General features: G+C 42.3%; 1 protein-coding gene across 1 annotated transcript in view; it reads right to left on the reverse strand.

The window, feature by feature from the left end:
* The window catches only part of LOC126118847 (uncharacterized), a 107,127-nt gene that overhangs the window by 1,005 nt on the left and 86,491 nt on the right, over window positions 1–19,631 (reverse strand). Inside the window, exons 3-5 of the mRNA XM_049915054.1 lie at window positions 13,170–13,385; window positions 13,005–13,106; window positions 6,399–6,572 (exon numbers count right to left, since the gene is read on the reverse strand). Of these exons, the coding sequence (XP_049771011.1) occupies window positions 6,399–6,572; window positions 13,005–13,106; window positions 13,170–13,385 (492 nt within the window). The remainder of the gene's footprint in view (window positions 1–6,398; window positions 6,573–13,004; window positions 13,107–13,169; window positions 13,386–19,631) is intronic.

Consider the following 19,631-nt stretch of genomic DNA (forward strand, 5'->3'; position numbering starts at 1 on the left):
CATTTCACGTAAGTGTTTCACCGTGTGGAAGCAGTAGTATCATAGAGTAAATGTGCAGTGTGAATGAAAATTCGCGCACTCAAACGCCACAGAGCGATTCGTTGTGTGCTAACAGTACAAAGATATCTGTAACAAAATTTAGCTCCATGCATATTTTAGATTGAAAACATGTGTCAAGGAAGCCCCTCCATGAAACTTCTTGACAGACTGAAACCGTGTGCCGGACCGCACCTCGAACTCGCGAGCTTTGCCTTTCGCGGACAAGTTGAAATGGTTCAAATGGCTCTGAGCACTATGGGACTTAACAGCTGAGGTCATCAGTCCCCTAGAACTTAGAACTACTTAAACTAACCTAAGGACATCACACACATCCATGCCCGAGGCAAGATTCGAACCTGCGACCGTAGCGCCGGCGGTTCTAGGCTCTTCAGTCCGGAACCGCGCAACCGCTACGGTCGCAGGTTCGAATCCTGCCTTGGGCATGGATGTGTGTGATGTTAGTTAGGTTAAGTAGTTCCAAGTTCTAGGGGACTGATGACCTCAGCTGTTAAGTCCCATAGTGCTCAGAGCCATTTGAACCATTTTTGCGACCGTAGCGGTCGCGCGGTTCCACACTGTAGCGCCTAGAACCGCTCGGCCACTCCGGCCGACGCCCGGGCAAGTGGTCTTGGTAGGTGAGAGATGTACTTTTAGGGGCGTCGTATGACGTCCGCCCACACAAAATTACGAGAACCGTGAAGAACTAGATGAAGGTAAAAGAAGAAAAAAGTCCGTAGAGCACTTGCCTGTGAAAGGCGAAAGTCTCGATTCCGAGTATCTGTCTGTTACACAGTTTTAATTTTCCAGGAAGTTACATCTCACCATACACACCGCTGCGGAATAAAAATTTCATTCTGAAGTCCAGCCACGCTTTCCGGTCCATTGCCTGTACTGCTTCTCTTTTATTCAGCTGTATCCCTTCTACCAATGCAAAAAGAAGGTATAAAACATGCAGACTGTCTCCACATTTATAGATTTTATAGTTATGCTGTCCTATGAAAAGTAAATTTATTTCCTTACTGACTGAGTATTTCTGTCATATCTAACAATGTTTTCATGTTCCTTGTTAAAAACGAACTATAAATGAATGTGCGTGTTTGAGAAAAAAATTACTGCAGCAATACTGGTCAGATAAAGAAAGAAAAAAAAAATCCACCAACACACCTTGACCCGAAACTACTCTCGAATTAAAGTTTTCAAACGGAGAACAGCAGCAACTGTGCCCACTGGACAGTACAACTACTGCGAGCGGTTTGAGGATTCTTGTCGAACGTGGTATTATCATGTTGCCAAATTTCCTACCTCTGACGTCCATTTTCTGCTGAAAATATGCACAGGGCCAAAAGTTTTTGGACACCACAGAACAATATCTGCACACTAACAGCACGAAAATGTCTCTCTAGTATTTAGAGAGTCCTACAATGACGAAAATGACGGAAAAACTGATTAATGGCACCTTGTGAACATTTATTATTTGGAGGAAAACTTTATGGTTTTACTAACAAACTTTTCATATCTAATATGCCCCTTAAAGACGCTAAAAGTGCGGAGGAAACCAACACCTTGGCTAACTGAACAAATAAAACAGTTCATGAACGTCAGAGAGAAATGTAAAACTCAGGCATGCCTATACATTAAGTTAAGATAGAAAAAGACCAGCTGTCGTATGGAAAAACCTGCGTGGTTTTGGTATAGGCAAAGTAAGAGCTGCAGCTGATCCCATTGTCCCAGCCAAGAACAGAACCGATACTTTACATTACCAACGACAATTGAACCCAAACGAAACGTAGTCATTGATTACTTCGTGTAGATAAACGACTATAGCCACGAAAAATTCTGTCTAAGCCGTTACTTGCAGCACCTACAAAAAAGGCGTCATCATCTAATGGACACGATGACGTCACAGTCCCGATGATGAAGCTTATTACTGAGCCACTTCTGCCCATAATCACATGTATCTTCAACTACTCAGTAACCATAGGTAGCTTCACTGAGGCATGGAAACGTGGACCAGTTAAGACATTACGTAAAAAGGATGCTGCCACAGCACCCTCTGATTGCCGACTTGTTTGGATTCCTCCTGTACTGTCCAAGGCCTTAGAATATACAAGGTGCTCCATTGATCGTGACCGGGCCAAATATCTCACGAAATAAGCGTCAAACGAGAAAACTACGAGCAACGAAACTTGTCTAGCTTGAAGGGGGAAACCAGATGGCGCTATGGTTGGCCCGCTAGATGGTGCTGCCATAGGTCTAATGGATATCAACTGCGTTTTTTTAAAAATAGGAACCCCCATTTTTTATTACATATTCATGTAGTACGTAAAGAAATATGAATGTTTTAGTTGGACCACTTTTTCGCTTTGTGAAAGTATGGCATGTAATGCCTATGTATCATAAAATAACTTCCATAGAACGAAAGAAAACGAACGATTTTGATCGCAACCGTCTCTAGTTTCAGTGAATTTCATGTAGGTGGTACGCCGCAGCTTGTAAATAGTTCACCATGATATGCTGTCAGTTAGTATAGAGGTTTTCTTGAGTATACCAGCTTCGATATCCAGTGTCATCATAAGTGAGTCTAATGCACTTACGGTAATGACAATAATAAAGTGTAATCTGTGTGATTCTTTTACAATCATATTCCGTTGTATGGTATCATAGTTACAATGGTTAAAAGACGTCGGTCACATATGCGAAACGATGGATCTGATGATGTAACTGGTGCTCCACGAAACATCTTTTTTCAAATACCTCATTCTGGTGTTTATGACGTTCCCTCAGTCTGGTCTTGTAGCAGTGTAACAGTTTGTCTATTTAAATGAAATGTACATAGTAGTATACAAATAGAACACGGTATGGAAATTTTCACAAGAAAAATTACAGTCAGTTTGGTAAATGGAACAACTAAGAGAAAAAGAAACAGTGGCAAATGAAGAAATAACAGCGCACACAAGTGAATTTTAATATCTGAGGCATAATCTTGAAGTATATGAAATCAGACGATGTTGAAATGAAATTTCAATGTTTTAAGCTACACTGCGACCAATATTAAAATTTACTTTCAAGAGGAAACCCAACGCAAAACATACTTATCTGAAGTTATTCGCTTATTGATCCATGAATGTGAAAGCTGGACTAATCTCTGAACTAATTTCTGACCAGCTAAGACAAACTGAAAACTCTGAAATGAGGTTTCTCCGCTTTGTAGGGATTGTTACACGCCCCTCCATCGTAAGAAGAATGTTGTCGGGCATTAAATTTGGAGTCATCTAGACACAGAAAACAGAATAAGCTGGAGGAAAAATGTTGAACGGAAGGTAGGCAGTAGGATCACTAACGGCTTTGCAAGATAATCACGAAGGGAAACGAAGTATGACCACTCCTCAAAAAGCGTCAATATTTTTGAGGCGGAACAGGCCAGTTGGTCTAAGCCTTGATTCATCGTCGTGATTTTCTTTTACCGACAGTATTACTGCAATACATAAAGTGCCTCTGTCTATTCCAGCTTTGTGAAAGTATCATATCGACTGCTCATCTCACTTCATAGCTTCAGCGGCATGATCGCTGTATCGAAAGGTTTGGGAGGAGATGGGAGCACAGGATTATTACACACTAGGTTCTTACATTACACAGTAGGGCTGATACAAGATGTTGAAAAGACGAATGTCAGCTTTTGATACAGAATTTTAACTTTCAGGGGAAGCATACACCCAAGGGGCTCCGAAGTTGTTCGTATTTCGCATTACTGTAGTACATACAGAACTCTTCCAAATGCTGAAACTTCCTGGCTGATTAAAACTGCGTGTCAGACCTGGAAAAGAACCCTGGAACCTTTGTGTTTCGTGGGCAAGTGCTCTATCAATTGATTTACTCTATCACGATGCCGGGGTAGCTGAGTTGGTAGAGCACCTGCCTCCGATAGCTTAGCCGGCATGGTAGCTCAGCGTGTTCGGTCAGAGGGATAGCTGACCTCTGTAATAAAAAAATCTGAGGTAATGGATCAACGATGAACTTGAACGAGCATCATGGGAGGTCTGCCCCCAATAAACGCTCAATAACGAACAAAATGAGATTTTTTTTTTTAAAAAAAGGTTCTGGGTTCGAGTCCCGATCCTATCTGGGGACACTGCGCTGGAGAGTGAAAAAGAATTTCATTCTGGTTACAAATGGTGCTCTAGTACGATGTGCTTTGAAAAATTGATATTCAGTGTTTCATGAGCCTGCTTCTCCATTCTTCTGATTGTTCTTGAACTGGAAAATTGGCTAACGGCTACATCAACTGTAGGATCGAAATAAAGTGGTTTACAACGGAACATGTAGGCGAGCAGGCAACCCTGGCTCATTCCACGAGCAGGGCACACAGGTGCATTCTGCCGCAAAAGCGACATAAATATAGTGCACATTGAATTTTCCTGAAATATTAAGACTGAATGCCTGACTGGGACCTTTGCCTTCTGCGGACAAGTGCTCTGATGACTGAGCTAGCCAACCGCTACTCACAACCCACTCTCAAACAAATGGTTCAAATGGCTCTGAGCACTATGGGACTTAACATCTATGGTCATCAGTCCCCTAGAACTTAGAACTACTTAAACCTAACTAACCTAAGGACAGCACACAACACCCAGCCATCACGAGGCAGAGAAAATCCCTGACCCCGCCGGGAATCGAACCCAGGAACCCGGGCGTGGGAAGCGAGAACGCTACCGCACGACCACGAGATGCGGGCCAACCCACTCTCACAGCTTTACTTTCGTCACTACGCCTTCTCCTACTTTCAGACATCAGTGATTTTATCCTGCATACTCCTTGAAATAAGGATATTGTGGAGAAATGGCATAACCACAGCCTACGGGACTGTTGCGAATCTGAATTCTAACTGCAGGTAAGTATGCAGTTATTCGAAACTTACTAGCCTACTGAAATTTCACTGACTGTTAAAAATGAAGAACCCAGGAGACAAGATCATATGTCAATGAAATTTTGTCCACGTACACACTGTCGGCGGGTATGTAAACGATTCTAGTTGCAGTTCTCCGTGGCAAGTAGAATGGCTGCCAGAGTGCATTAGTTTAGTTAGTGCTTAGTGTTGTTACCAAGCGCGGTGGGGTCGAAATGGGGTTTGAGTAGTATCAGATGTTGAGTGCTCACTGAAGGACAAGTAGATTCCGCATACTCGTGGGAGACAGTGTTATCTGCTTCTGGCAGAGTATGGAAGGGGCCCCATTGTGGGTGCCCGTTTGACCGCATGGTCGAATTGTGCTTCCAGATTTGAGGGGTAGTCGTATGTGATAGTGACCTGATGTTGGACAACACTGGAACATTCGGGCAGGAATATTCGTTGTCAAGGTTCCGGTCGACTACCCCTGATGACTTTAAGGCAGGATCGCCTTGTTGTACACCAAGCAGATCTGACTCCCTTCAAAACATCTCCGATAACAATGGACACTCTGTAACATTCTGGGTCATGTCTCACCATTAGTCTGAGACTAGCAGCTACTGGAGTAGGGAACTACCGTTTCATGCGTAGGCTGCCGTTAACGTTACAACACAAATAGCTCTGTTTCGAGTGGTGCCATAACCAGTAAGCGTAGACTGCTGAAGAACGGCGTCGAATTATGTTCAGCGACAGTTCACAGTTTTGCACTGTCCCGGATGACCATTGTCTGTGAATCCGGCAGTGACCCGTGAGAGATCCTAGTTTTCTAATGTTTTCGGGAGGCACAGCGGTATAATCCTGGCTTCATCGTTCGGGGAGCGATTGGGTATGACTTCAGGTCAGGACTGGTAGTGTTTGACGGAACTCTGATGGCACAATGGTATGTCACAGATATCCTGTGTCATCATGCGACAGTGGCGGGGTGCCACTTTCCAACAGTACAAAACTTGGTCTACACATGACACATGTCTCTATGAACATTCTTGGTAATGCTGACGTACTCCCCTGACTAGCAAGATCCACAGATATGACCGCGACTGAACACTTGTGGGAACAGCTCGGACATCAACTCCGTCCCAGTAGCGGTATTCAGGGTACCGACGACCAGTTGCAACAGTTGTGCGTCAGCTTGTCTTAGGAGTGCATATAACAGCTTTGACTCTCTTCCCCCAATCGAATCATCCAGTGGGCTTATTCTGCCTATTTCTTCGTAAATCTGACTCGATTTTGTAAACAGGGGAAGATCTTAACCTACCCTAACAATGAGTTAAATTTCACTTAGTTTCACCCTATCCGCCCGTGTGATTTACTTTTACTTCTGGCAGTGTATGTACTACAATGGAGCGAAAGATGAACGAAGTCGGTAACCGATTAGTGTATGCCACCTTCGAGAGCGGTGAGTAGTCCATGAAAGTACCTCCGAATGCAGATGGTCCAGAGTGATGTGGTCCGCGGCGCCGGCGGCCTCGTGCTGCAGCTGCTGGTGATAGGCGCCCACCAGGTCCTGCAGGTGTTCGCTGAGGACGGCACTCTGCACGGTCGTGAACAGCAGGTACATCACGTCGGTAGCCGCCGATGCGTACCGCAGCACCTGCCACGTGACCCATATTATTGGTAAGCGGGTACAACAGGCTCAACACAGTACAATAAACATGCTTGTAATAAGAAAAGCACCATGGAAGCAAACTCGGGATCTGAAGCGCAGTGGGAGGCGAGAGATTTTTAATCCTCGTACTAGTTTGATTCCATCATCAATTTCTTTACTGTTTTGTGCCAATGTTTCCCCCACTTCATCTGTCTTACTCCACATCCTCAACAATAAGTAACGGTACATATACATTAGTACATCCATAAGTGGCGATCAACAAATTTCCGTTTGAGGGCGTTGCTGGAACCCATACACGAAGTAGCTCGACTCCGATGAAGATATATAAACACCGACAAATAGACAAGTGAATAGTGACATTCGTGTCCTTTCGAAGGCGAGCGGTAAATGCGAAAACGTGAACCATGGCGACGTTGCCTACCACATGTGTCCAAACAGGACTAATGTGGGGACTAATGTGTTGTCATTATTTTGTGGGCTACCGAAGGAAAAATAGCGGTAGACAGCCATCGGAGAATGAAGAGTGTGTATGGAGCAGCAGGTATGTCGGAAACCATCGTAGTGGAATGGTGCGCCAAGTTCCGTGTGGTGTGCTGCTACTTCATGATAACACATGTTCCCATGTCGCAAATGTCGCAACGCAGAAGTTACGCCAACCTAAGTGGGAGACACTCGAGTACCCACTCTACAGCCCTGCTCTCTCCCCATTCGATTATCACGCTTTCGGTCCCTTAAAAATACGAGGGTCGTTCACGAAGTAAGTTCCGTTTCTATCTGTGGCAGCGCTACGATCGGAGTTCTGAGCATGCGCGGCAGTTACTCTGACTCAAGGAGAAGAAATAGAAACGGAACTTACTTTATGGACTACCCTCGACACTTTCAAGTGTTGACAATTGCAGTGGAAGGAGGATGTGCAACAAGCAGTTACGGACCTATTCACGTAGCAGGGCACGTGTTTTACCAAATGGGTGCCTTCAAACGGGTGCGTCGGTAGGATGATTGCCACTGCGATTTTATCTGAGTGGCATATCGATTCTGGATTTACGGCCTTCAAACAGAAACATTTTGCCCGTCGCTCTATGACCTCAGAAGTTAAGTCCCATAGTGCTCAGAGCCATTTGAACCATTTTTTTTTAGATGCTGCTATCGATCGCATTACAGTTAGTCGGTGGGAAAGCAGGTTACGTGACGAAAGCGGGGACGGAAATTTTGAGGATTATCCTCGCAGCGGCAGGACTCGTACTGCACACACTCCAGACAATGTGCAGAGAGTTAACGAATTGGTGACTGCTGACAGACGCATCACAGTGAACGAATTGTCACGCTATGTTGGGATAGAGGAAGGAAGTGTTTGCAGAATACTGAAGGTTTGTGCCAGGTGGGTTCCCAGGATGTTGACAGTGGCTCACAATGAAACAAGAAAAACGGTATGCAGCGAAATTTTGGAACAGTACGAGAATGGTGGAGATGAATTTCTTGGAAGAATTGTGACAGGTGATGAAACATGGCTCCATCATTTTTCACCAGAGACAAAGAGGCAATCAATGGAGTGGCATCATACAAATTCACCCAAGAAAAAAGAATTCAAAACCACACCTTCTGCTGGAAAAGTTATGGCTACGGTGTTTTTCGATTCCGAAGGACTCTTGCTTGTGGACATCATGCCAAGTGGAACCACCATAAATTCTTATGCATATGTGACGAGACTGAAGAAACTTCAAGCTCAACTGAGTCGTGTTCGACGTCATCGGCAAAAGTAGGTTGTTTTTCTGTTGCACAACAATGCACGGCTACAAGTCAGTCAAAAAACCATGGAAGCGATCACAAAACTCGGATGGGGAACACTGAAACACCCGCCTTACAGTCCTGACCTGGCTCCATGTGACTATCATCTCTTTAGGAAATGAAAGACTCTCTTCGTGGAAGATGATGACTCCCTTGAGCACGCTGCCAAAATGTGACTCCATCAGGTTTGTCCAGAATTTTACCGTGCGGGTATACAGGCGCTGGTTCCAAAATGACGTAAGGCAGTTGAGAGGGATGGAAATTATGTGGAGAAATGAAAATATTGTTCCTAAAGGATGTATCTACACACTGTAAATCTTTAAAACATGTAGAATAAAAGATGGATTTTTAAAAAAATACAGTGCATTTCTTTTGGAGTGACCCTCGTACTTGTTCTTGATAATTTCCGACCGCCTTATCTACCTCGAGCTTTAAAAGCTGCCCTCCTCGTAATAGACATGCTCCACCCTCGTCTATCACTTTGTCGTATCTCTCTACTTCGGGCTGAAACTGTCAGATTAGTTTTGAAGGTTCAATATTTAAAATGCCTTCAGTTTATTTTTACAACGGTCTCTTATTTTCTTACAATACTATGTTCTCAAACTATTGTTTCCGAAATAATTTGCTCAAGCCCGTGTCAATACTTGAGATGAATAATCTGATTGTGTTTTTCTTTCTCAGTTACCACTTGCCTTAGATCGTAGAATTATTACACGACTCCACACCTTCTGTCCTGTAGTTATGAAGTCATTCATTCTCGTACAGTTTCGGTTCCCTTTATTTGTCCCAATCACTTGTTCTAATATTGTAATTCGCTATCTACATTGCCTAACTGACACACAACCAAGACGGCAAACCCTAACTCTGCATGTTTTCTACTTCTATTATTGTTATCTAATTGTTGCTGCCTGTTGTATTACCCGCAGCACCATCTTGTTTAATGCTACTATAAAATTGACACGAATATCTGGAAACTGAACACAGCAGCTCTTATCAACGAGTCTCCCGTAGAGCGGTCATGGACAAATGCATCTTCTGAATTAGAAATGAACTACATGTTGAAAGAAGTGAAATCATGAGCTCAGAAAGAAAATTTTCAATCCATATACCAGATCTCTTCTCTTTGTAGTATTTTCAAACTCAATTTATAAACTAGATTAATTTCTACGTGTCATATTACACTGTTTCAGCAACATTACAATGTCGATAAAGGTAATAAATAAACTCTAAGAGTCCTCGATTATTGTGTTTTGAGAAGAAAACTGTCTAGCTCGCTGAATAAATTTCTTTTTTATTACATGTTTCGGCTACTGCCAACATCAGGGATAAAAAAACTCGCGAAACAAGGTTCAGAGCCAATATTAAAATACACGTATATGCCTAATCGGGATTGCAACCGAGATAACCTCACCTTGATTACGCATATGTTTTAACATTAACACTAGACCTCGTTTTCCAAGATCAAAGATTTTTATACCTGATAATGGCAGCAGCCGAAATAGTGTTAAAAAAGGAAATTAATGTGGCGACATACACGGTTTTATTCGCAAAACATTACAATATGGATTTGCGAGTTGTTGCTGTAACTCATCCAACGAATCGCAGCGTTGGGGTGAAGTATTTGTGTCGCTTATTTAGCCTGGTATTGTGTATATTGCACAGAAATTTCGCAGATATATTCGATGAGGCAACTTCTAGTGGCTACTACAAATGCGTTTACTACTCACCTTGCTCCTAGGAAGTAGATGACATTGATATCGTTCGGCCACAGTAAACTACCTAAATGCAAAGTAAGAACAAACGATGATGAAGTAGTAAGAAACAGCTCCAATATTCCCTCTGTGCTCTTTCATCCTATTCATCGATTTACACAGGAATATTTGTTTTTGAGATTACCCATGAACGCACATATACACACAGACTGTGCAGAGTACGCATTTGCCCTCTGGGCACTTGAAGGAAGTTATCGGAAGACTGTTATCTTCGACGTTTGACGAGAGACACTATCTTATGTTCGTTTGTCGGGAGCTTAAAGAGTGAGCAGTTGGCACACTTTCACTTCGATTTAAAGGTTTTTTAAATAAATGGAAGAGGGGACAATAAGATAGTCAAGTCCTAACACAAACGTATCAGAGAGCAAAGCAGTTTTAAAGAATTATAACTGCTTTTAAATTCATATGAATAAAGATGGATATTTAAAATTGTTTAACTGAGAATCGGAGGCTTTGTCGTTTGACACGATTGTAAAAAATGCCGAACTGGGAAAGGAACTTCTCTGCCCTGACATTCTGCTGCCTGCTTGTATTAAAGCACATGTCGTCATAGTATTGAATAGCATCTCTTATTCCATAAATACAGGTTTTTCCAGCTTTCTTTTATATTTTTAAATCTTTAAATGTGAATCTAAGACAATCCTCAAATATATATTTTTTGTTTTTATCGTCTGAAATACGTTTCTACCTGCTTTTCAATAATAGTTCATTCTTTCCGCGCACTATACGAGATTGGAATAATAGAGAATTGTGAAGGTGGTTCAATGAACCCTCTGCCAAGCATTTAAATGTGATTTGCAGAGCATCCATGTAGATGTAGATGTGAAATAATTTACAAATGCCCTTGATGAATATTTAGAAAATACTTGCTAATGAGCTTAAATCGAATGTGCAATCGTGTAACCAATAAAGGAAAAAATGACAGCTGCAGGCGGCGCTGTATCATTTGAACTCTCCTTATGTATTGTATGTACGAAAACGTGCTGAAAAGAAATGCCTTTGAAGTTTTTAATCTGTCCTCAGTATCAGTTGAGGTATCACATGTGGACTTTCCCGCTTCACTGACGCGAGCAGCAACCATCTGCCACTAGAGGTCTCCGAATTCTAGCGTGGAGCTACGTCTGCGAGAAACGTGCTCTAATCGAGTTTCTAATCGCAGCAAACGTGCTAGCAACTGAAATCCATAGACGAACGAAAGTTGTATTCGGTGATGATTCTGTCGACAGCAGTAATGTGTGTCGTCGGGGTTTTCCATGCCCGTAATGAAGGTCTAGGGACAGCGTATTTAATTAGTGGAAACTGTGGAAACTAAATAACTATTCACGCTGGTATGTAGAATGTATGTGTCTGGGGACATATCATCTGACTTTCGGAAAAATATCATCCATACAATTCCGAAGACTGCAAGTGCTGACAAGTACGAGAATTATAGCACGATCAGCTTAACAGCTCATGCATATAAGTTGCTGACAAGAATAATATACAGAAGACTGGAGAAGAAAATTGAGGTGTTAGATGATGACCAGTTTCGCTTTAGGAAAGGTAAAGGCAACAGAAAGTCGTTTCTGACGTTCCGTTAGATAATGGATCAAGACTAAAGAAGAATCAATGCACGTTCAGAGGGTTTGTCGACCTGGAAAAAAGTATTCGACTATGCAAAATGGTACAATATGTTCGAAGTTCTGAGAAAAAAGGGGTACGCTATAGGGAGAGACGGATAAAGTACAGTATGTACAAGAGCCAACAGGAATAATAGGAGAGGACGACCAAGAACGAAAGTGCTCGGATCAAAAAGGATGTAAGACAGGGATCTAGTGTTTCACCCCTACTGTTCAATCTGTATTTCGAAGACACAATGATGAAATAAAAGAAAGATTCATGAATGGGATTAAAATTCAGAGTGAAAGGATATCAACAATACGATTCGCTGGTGACATTGCTGTTACGAGTGAAAGTGAAGAAGAATAACATGATCTGCTGAATGAAATGAACTGTCAAATATGCATACTAACCAGCTTCACAAACTAAGGAAAAACCAACAAAATATAAGGAAATGTTCGCATATTTACTATAACTTACGATTGTACAACAAAAAATTAACTTACTGAAATCGACTAGAAAAAATAAAACTGAATAAAAGTTGATCTGAAGAGTTTCGATAGATATCCAGAAATCTGATAGTTCATCGGCAATGGATGTACATTAAAAGTTGATGGCAATTTACATCCACAAGTCCAGAACAAGCAAACAGTAAGTGTGTTCCCATAACAATCCATACTTAAGACTAAAATGTGGATATGTTATGAAGTGCACAACAATTCATAAATTGATCACTTGGTAGTTATACTACTGTGTAACGTTATTCCGTTAGAAAAAAAAAGTGACCTACAGTACAGAACAGTAAGTGGACCCCAGTTCGATTCCCGACGATATTAGCATTTTTTTAAAAAAATTAATTGTTCCTCACAATGTTAAACTAATAATTATAAAATTTAAATATGTTTAAACAGTTCCATTAATGTACGTAGAATTAGTATGTTCAATTTATGTGTAGGTTGTCGTGGCCGATGTCACTGAAGTTAAAATCTTTTGTGTTGTTGGGCCACATCATACTTCTCTAAACGATCTAAGTTTCGACCACTCTGCTGGGAACTCCTTCAGGATTTTATGGTGTGCTCAATCTGCTGTGGACGCCACAAGGTCCTGAAGAAGATGCCAGCATGGGGGCCGAAACGATGATCGTTTGGAAGGAATTTGCAGAAGATGTTAACTTGAGATTCAGTTAGTTGCGATTACTATCACTGTAAGGAAGGAGGTATGGGGCGGGATATTGTACCCATTGAACTTCGGTCTTGCCCACCTGCATGTCGAGAAAGCGCAGGTCCTGCGGGCGCCGCTGGTCGTCGTACTGGAAGAGCATGTTGTTGGCGCTGCTGTCGCCGTGGCAGACGACGGCGGTGGCCTCGTCGACGTCGGCGAGCAGCCGCCGCAGCCGGTCGTACAGCTGGTCGCGCAGCGGCCGCACGGCGGCCACGGCGGCGCGCAGCGGCTCGTCCCACAGGCGCTCGTCGCTCAGCGACTCCTCGGCCATGAGGAGCGCGTTGTCCACCGAGTCGCTCGTCAGCAGGCGCGCCGCCGTCGCGAACGTCAGGTCCGGCTGCAGCATCCGCCTCAGGCGTTCCGCCGTCTCCGGGCTGTCCCTCTTCAGAACCAACGTAGTCGCGTGGAACTGGGCCAGTTTCTGTGCGGGCCAAATAAGGGAGAGTCAGGGATCTGTATGCGAACGGCGATGGTCCAACGGCTACCAAGATTTAGGTTTTCCGTGATTTAGTATTGGAAAAAAAACAGTTTTGGTAGCAATTTTAGCTTTTATTTTTATTTTTTAACGACGCGTTTCGCCTTATTCAGGCATCTTCAGGTTATCTACATAGAACACAGAGGACAAATACATCTATTTAAGAATCGCGATCGCGTTGTGCAGATTTGGATAACCTATAAGTATGTATAAACAGTTCACCTATTGAAAGAGCAAATACCTTAATTTGGTATTTCTTAGAAGAATCCTTTAGTCAGTGTAGCCAAAGGGCATCGTCAAATATATCAGGCCAACATCGCCTTCGTTACACTCAGTAAAAACTAGAAATATAAAATAATAAAATCATTAACTAGATGGACGCGAGAGGCAACAAAATCTGCATAACGCGTTCCCGTTCACAGGAGCGAGTAACAGAGTAAGATGGGGGCACAGGTAGTAAGCATAACGCGCCACAGCGTCGTGTGCCAGTACTGAATCCTAATACAGAGTCACCTCAAGAGGTGGCGCTGCGACGCAGCAGTTATAAAAATGAGAGATCGTAAACTGGATATGCATACCCACTACAACTTTATAAATGTAATGCACATAAAACATTGATAAGATGGAATTACTAGGGGCAACACCCGTGCATAACTTATCCTAAAATTTTGACGAAGTAAAATATAAATGAAGGCGGTAAATTTAAAATGAGAAAACAAGGTGTATAATACAACATATAGATGCAGTACATAAACTGATTTTTCGTATTATATACCACTAGAACAAGAACATTAAAAACACAGGACTGTAATTTCAGATAAAGAGGCCGCCCATATAACACTCAACAGTGCGTCATTCGGCGCTAGAACTTCTAGCAAGAAAACTTTTTTTTGTAAAATACAAGTGAAATTATTAGGCTTAAAAAATACACACCAGCGTGGACGTTATGCGGGTAAACTCCCCCCCCCCCCCCTTTTTTTTTATAGATACTTTGAAATGTGTAAAATGCGTCATCATTTAAAGCGACAAACTCGCAAGTATCCCATTTGAGTCACAAAGAAACCCTAATGGCATGGCTAAGAAGACGACATAACACCAGAGAGGAACAGGGCTCATATTTAGGGAGAATTAAGAGAGCTCCAGGATTACATTAATAACACCGATTTCATAACTTCTAAAAAGGTCTGATTGGCACCAAATATTTGGCCGTTAAGGAGAGACAAATATTTGTCTTCCATATGCCTAAATATTTCAATTTCTTCCAAAATGTTTAACTTCTTACCCTTTTGCGCAAAATGTAAAATCTTAAGATTTTGTACTTGCGGAGTACTATGGCCACTGGCTTTAAGGTGTTGGGCAAAGGCAGAGTTCTGTTTTACCTGTCCCCATCTATTAAGAAGATGTTCTTGCAATCTAATTTTGAAGGTTCTGTCTGTTTGTCCAACATATCCTGCATTAAAATCGCGACACTCCAGCAGATATACCCCCGATGCCAAAAGGTTGTTCGTTTTAGATGATTCATTATGTATGTACATAAACAGGAGATTGGTAGCCGCGGAAAATACTATACGAGAGCCCACTGCCCGGAAAAGTTTTGCCAGTTCATAACTAAAATTGCCCATAAATGGCAAAGAAATGTAATTGTGCTGCGCGACAGAAGGTGCGTTGGGTGAACTCCGAAGTGGCATTGTTGTTTTGTCTTGGTATATCTTATCAATGAGCGCAACACTGTAGCCATTATTACGGGTGATATACTTTGGATTGTTAAGTTCTCTATTAACTGCGTCTTCAGATAATGACAATTCGCATAGATAAGTGATCATAGCTCTAAAAAAAACTAATCTTATGCTGTCGAGGATGGCAGGAAGAAGCATGAATAATAGCATCTGTGTTCGTGGGTTTCCTAAAAATAGCTGTGGATACTTTGTTATCACGTAGCTGTAACCGCAGATCTAGGTAATTGAGGACTCCGTCAGTATTCACATCCTCATGTGTGAAAATCATCTTTGGGTGAAGGGCATTAAATTCATCAACCAGACCCGAAATTTCTGATTCATCGCCATTAAACATAACCAGAATGTCGTCAACATAACGCCGATAAAATAATTTTTTTTGACAAAAGTAGGAATTGCGTTTAAACACCTGAGTTTAACTAAGGCGATGTTGGCCTGATATATTTGACGATGCCCTTTGGCTACACTGACTAAAGGATTCTTCTAAGAAATACCAAACTAAGGTATTTGCTCTTTCAATAGGTGATCTGTTTATACATGCTTATAGGTTATCCAAATCTGCACAACGCGATCGCGATTCTTAAATAGATATATTTGTTCTCTGTTTTCTATGTAGATAACCTGAAGATGCCTAAATAAGGAGAAACGCGTCGTTGAAAAATAAGAAAACTGAACTTGCAACCAAGTCTGTTTTAACCAATACTGTTAAGCACTGGTTTGCTGTATGCCACATATGAATTGGAAGAATTCCGTGATTTACTTAATTTGCTCCAAGAAAATGCCAAGATGGTTTCTTTGAAAGGTTACGACTGATTTAATCCGGTGATCTCAAGTGCACGCAGACCCGATATTTTACGTACTCTCTAAGTTGTCACTTTTCGAAATAGGTCAACTGCACGAGGTGGTCAATTTTTGAATCAAGTCAACTGGGCGCGGACGAAAGCAGAAGTTGCCATTATAGCATTTTCCTTCCTATTTTCGCAGTCTTAGGACTCTATCGCTACTATTCTAGACCAGTCATACGTATGATCTTTCACATGATTCAGTGGTCCTTTAATTTTACACTACTGGAAGTTACTGGCTGTTTAAATTATCAGTGGCTTCATGGTTATTATTAGTATACAGAATATAGCTGAAGGATCATTTAAGTAAATGATTGACTTACATGGTTTTACTTAACACCTCCACGCTATTCTAAGTTGTGTTTCTCTATCTTTCCGAAATTTAGTGCTTTCACTTGCAGTATGCTTCACAGGAATGTCACAAACCATTTCTAATCTATTAGTCACATACGAGGAGTAGGCACTGGCACATACGGCACACCATTTTACACACACTGAGATTGTGACTGACGGTAAGTGTTGCCAGCAGGTGAATGCAAACATTACCAAGTAGCAAATAAAACACTTGCGCGCAGTCTACCTGTTTGCTGAGGTAATGCTGAATCTGCTCTCGTGCACTAGGGTAAACAGTAAAGCTTTTCCGCGCATTCGGTACCCACCAGATCTAATTTCCCATTCTTGACAGAGTGCGGACTTGTCCTCCGGCTCTACTGCCATTCCACATTCGAAACTCACTTTAATGTTGACGAAGTGAGACTGTTGCTGCGTCTTTCTAATTCCCGAAAGTAACTAAGAGGAACAAAAATAAAGCCGACATTTGAGCTGTGGAATGAAAGGCAAATATAACAGATCTGTTCAAATGGTTCAATTGGCTCTAAGCACTATGCGACTTACCATCTGAGGTCATCACTCCCCTAGATTTAGAACTACGTAAACCTAACTAACCTAAGGGTATCACACACATACATGTCCAAGGAAGGATTAGAACCTTCGACCGCAGCAGCAGCGAGGTTCCAGACGGAAGCGCCTAGAACCGCTCGGCCATAGCGGACGGCAGCAGAGAGGAAGGTATCGGTAAACTTCCAGATAATACTTATTTACTTTTACCTGAATATGTTATTAAAACGTGTAATTCATTGAATCATTACATGGATTTGCTATCTAAATGTAACCTGTTCACTTTAGTTCTGTAAGGATGAAAAGGAGTGTGGAATTTAACTTACCGTCGTTAATGTGATCGTCAAAGAAGGAATCGTTAGAGAAGGACCACAAGTTGGATAAGGATGGGGAAGGAAATTTCCCGCTCTCTTTCGAAGAAACCAGTCCGCACGTGCCTATAGTGATTTCGGGAAATCACGGAAAACATAGATCTGGATGACCGGTCGGGGATTCGAATCGTCGCCATGCTGAATGCGAGTCCAGTGTGCTGATCACTGCGTCACCCCTCTCGTTGCATTAATATTTAAATTTTTTGGTTTTCCCTAGGTTGTGAGGCTGTGTAGTGGTATAGAGCCAAAAATATTTTCTTCTGTCAGTATGTAGTGTATTGTACGTCCTCTGATCAAGTTCACAGCATTGGGTTTTGTGATTGGGTGTGGAACGTCATCGGGGTTTAGAAAATCTCAAGGTGTAGTATATTTGGGAGCTGTCCCTTTTGTACTCGATGGTTTCTATCTGACAGCTTGCCAAATTTCAGTTACTTTTTTTCATACAAAGCTTTGGTCTTCAGTGTCGATAAATTAAAAGATGAACGTGACGGTGGATCTGCTACATGACAACGTAAAGTCTTAAGTTAGTCTGTTCTTTTCTGTTAACTGCTATATACCAGGTTGCCTTCACATTTGATGGGTGATTGCGAATCGCCCACGGTGAAGTCATGAGAACATGCCTTTAAAAATCCCTCATACTCCATGTTCGCACAGTACGCTGTGAGCTGTGAGCAACATAGCCCCTGTTGTGCCGGAAGGAGTGAAGTCACATCAGGGTATGCACATTAGAAAACAGACAACAGCGTCGCTTCTCCGAGTTGATCTCTGGGGAACCTATGTGAAAAATAAGTGAAAGACGCTAAGATGAAAAAGAAAATAGTAAATGAAAAGAAACGAAAGACTGGGTTGAAGAACGACGATGGGAATGCTACATGTGGGTGCTTTACCGAGTAGCCACGAAAAAAGAAAATGAAAACCAGAAATAAGGAGGAAGCAACAGAGTCATCGGACTTATCAGATGTCAGCGACATTCGTGATGACGTTGATGACAGTGATTACTGTGGGTAACCAGTTTACTGAAACTGCAGTTACGACCTAAAAGATGCATTCAGGTTTCAATGGAGTCGACACAATCCTCGAAATCTTCCATGAATGGAAAATCCAGTTTCACGAAGCTGAAGATGGATACTGCGTCAGTGTAATATTGCGTCAGGGTAATATTTTCACCATTATGTCTTCAGTGCTTATCAGAGGCATTCTACACGTATTAAACATCATAGGTTATCTACATGTACATCTATATGACTACCCTGCAATTCACAATTCACACATAAGTGCTTGGCATAAGTGCTTTCACACTGTTTCTCTGCCGTTCCAGTGTCGAATAGTACTCGAGAAAAGCGAACACTTCAGTCTTTCGAAGCGTTGACACTCAAAGCTGCTTCCTGACTGCTCGTAATGGACAAATACAGGCCTCGTATACTCTTCAAGGTGACTTTTTACTGTTCTTCCTGCTAAAAAGTGGCAAGTTCGGATAACTATGAAAACGGTAGACAGCGATCACGCACCCTTCTCTCCAAAGTAGACCCCAAAGGTTCAATAAAATTGAGATCTGGTGCGCACAAATCCAGTCCTGGACGAAAATGGTTCAAATGGCTCTGAGCACTATGGGACTTAACATCTATGGTCATCAGTCCCCTAGAACTTAGAACTACGTAAACCTAACTAACCTAAGGACATCACACAACACCCAGTCATCACGAGGCAAAGAAAATCCCTGACCCCGCCGGGAATAGTCCTGGACGATGTGAGCTATTTGGACAGGAGCTATCTCGTCTTGGAACACAGCATCACCATTGAGGAACAAACATTGTATAATGGGGTCGACCTTCTCAGCCAATGGTCATGGCCGAGGGGTGCTAGTCGCTTCTGTCCGGAACCGCGCGACCGTTACGGTCGCAGGTTCGAATCCTGCCTCGGGCATGGATGTTTGTGATGTCCTTAGGTTAGTTAGGTTTAAGTAGTTCTAAGTTCTAGGGGACTGATGACCTGAGATGTTAAGTCCCATAGTGCTCAGAGCCATTTAAACCATTTTTTTAACCAAAATGGCCACTTGATCCTTGGCAGTAATGCGATCGTGAATAGTAACCATGTGTCCCATGGAATTCCACGATATCGCTGCCAAAATCACCGTCTCCCTCCCCCCTCCCCCACTTCCGCTCCCACCCCTCGCCAGGTTTCACTCTTGTTACGTAAAAACTCTGTCAGAAGTTGGGAATAGTGTTAAATAAGAGTCCTCCAACCAAATGTCTCATTTTGTTGCTGACAGGCTTCGCGAGGACAGCTTTATCAGTTGTCGTTGTCTTATTTTTCGTCAAAATCCTGCTCAATGACTGCCTGTCAAGATCA

Source organism: Schistocerca cancellata, chromosome 1 (assembly GCF_023864275.1).
Source record: "Schistocerca cancellata isolate TAMUIC-IGC-003103 chromosome 1, iqSchCanc2.1, whole genome shotgun sequence".
Taxonomy (NCBI): domain Eukaryota; kingdom Metazoa; phylum Arthropoda; class Insecta; order Orthoptera; family Acrididae; genus Schistocerca; species Schistocerca cancellata.